This window comes from Panthera pardus, unplaced genomic scaffold (assembly GCF_024362965.1).
Source record: "Panthera pardus isolate Hobbes unplaced genomic scaffold, ASM2436296v1 HiC_scaffold_12, whole genome shotgun sequence".
Lineage (NCBI taxonomy): Eukaryota > Metazoa > Chordata > Mammalia > Carnivora > Felidae > Panthera > Panthera pardus.
The window spans coordinates 50,489,125-50,490,521 of record NW_026526677.1 but is presented as its reverse complement, the minus strand read 5'-3'; the positions used below and the strand labels follow the sequence as shown (position 1 = coordinate 50,490,521).

Sequence of the window (1,397 nt, the reverse complement as noted above, 5' to 3'; positions counted from 1 at the left end):
CATACTAGAGGAATGATGAACTGTTGTATTTTATATTATATGAAAAATGAATGACAACAGTACACTATCAAAAATAGGGATCCCTATTATTGAACCTGGAAAAATAACAAATTAGGCATGTTCATACTGAGAAATATAGAAAGTTTGGCCATTTATTAAATTTAAATAGAGTTCAGGCAGTGATCAAATAGCACATAGCTTCTCAACATAGTCAGAATGCATGTGAATCCACCTTTTTTCGCCACAGTTTCATCAAAGCTCTTTTCATCTCACTGTTTCTCAAGCTGTAGATCAGTGGATTCAACAGAGGTGTAAGGAGTGAGTAGGCCAATGACATCACCTTCTTGGCTTCTGGGGAGTAGCCAGATTTGGGTTGGATATAAGTCATATTGGCTGTGCCATAGAAGAGGGTCACAGACGTGAGATGGGAGGCACAGGTGGAAAAGACCTTTTGCCTCCCGGTGGCCGATGGCATCTTCAGGATGGCAAAGAGAATCCGAATATAAGACAAGAGAATCAACACAAAGGGAACCATGACAATCAAAATGGTGCCAGTGAGCGCATAGATTTCAAACAGAAAGGTGTCTGCGCATGCAAGTTCTAGCACTGCTGGGGTTTCACAAGAGATGTGATTGATTTCATTGGGGCCACAGAAGGGAAAACTGAAAACCCATGTGGTCTGCACGGTAGCCACCATGATCCCTGAGACCCATGAGAACATTACTAATTTCATGAAAACCCTTTTGTTCATAATCATTGGGTAGCTCAGAGGATGGCAGATTGCAGCAAATCGGTCATAAGCCATCGCCCCCAGGAGAAAACATTCAGTCCCACCAAAAAAAAGAATAAAATACATCTGTGCAAAACAGCTCACAAATGAAATTGACGTTTTCTCAGTGGAGAGGACCACCAGCATTTCAGGCATAATGACTGCACTGAAACTCACATCCACCACAGACAGGTTCTGCAGGAACAGGTACATAGGAACGTGGAGGCTCTGTTCCAGGGAGATGATGACTATAATGATGGCATTTCCCATCAGAGTCCCAAGGTAAACAACCAAGAAAACCCCAAAGAGCTGCTCTTGGAGTTCAGGAAAGTTAGAAAAGCCCAAGAGGATGAATTCAACCACAGAGCTTTGATTTTGCCTTTTCATTTCAGTGGTGGAGAGTATATTATTTTTGTGGACATATGTATATAAATTATGAAGTCACGGTCCAAAAGCTAAGAATCTGTGTCTGAAATTCACCCCAGATACTCTTGACAGAAGACATAAAAAGGAACATATCCTGACTAAATTCAGTTTGGCAATTTTGGAAATGGCCAATTACTTGGATCAATAAGTTTTTAAAATAAAAAGGAAGAAGTGAAGAATACTGGCTCAGAAGTCTTGTCTG

At 40.9% G+C, this 1,397-nt stretch overlaps 1 protein-coding gene across 1 annotated transcript; it reads right to left on the bottom strand.

Moving 5' to 3' along the window:
• Positions 1-211: 211 nt before the first annotated feature.
• Positions 212-1,156, bottom strand: LOC128776101 (olfactory receptor 10A3-like). The gene has a single exon (XM_053899222.1). The coding sequence runs from the start codon at positions 1,154-1,156 to the stop codon at positions 212-214; it is 945 nt and encodes a 314-aa protein (XP_053755197.1).
• Positions 1,157-1,397: the final 241 nt, after the last annotated feature.

Bases quoted from the DNA above. Each gene is read 5' to 3' on its own strand.
- LOC128776101 (XM_053899222.1), bottom strand. From the start codon at position 1,156: ATGAAAAGGCAAAATCAAAGCTCTGTGGTTGAATTCATCCTCTTGGGC.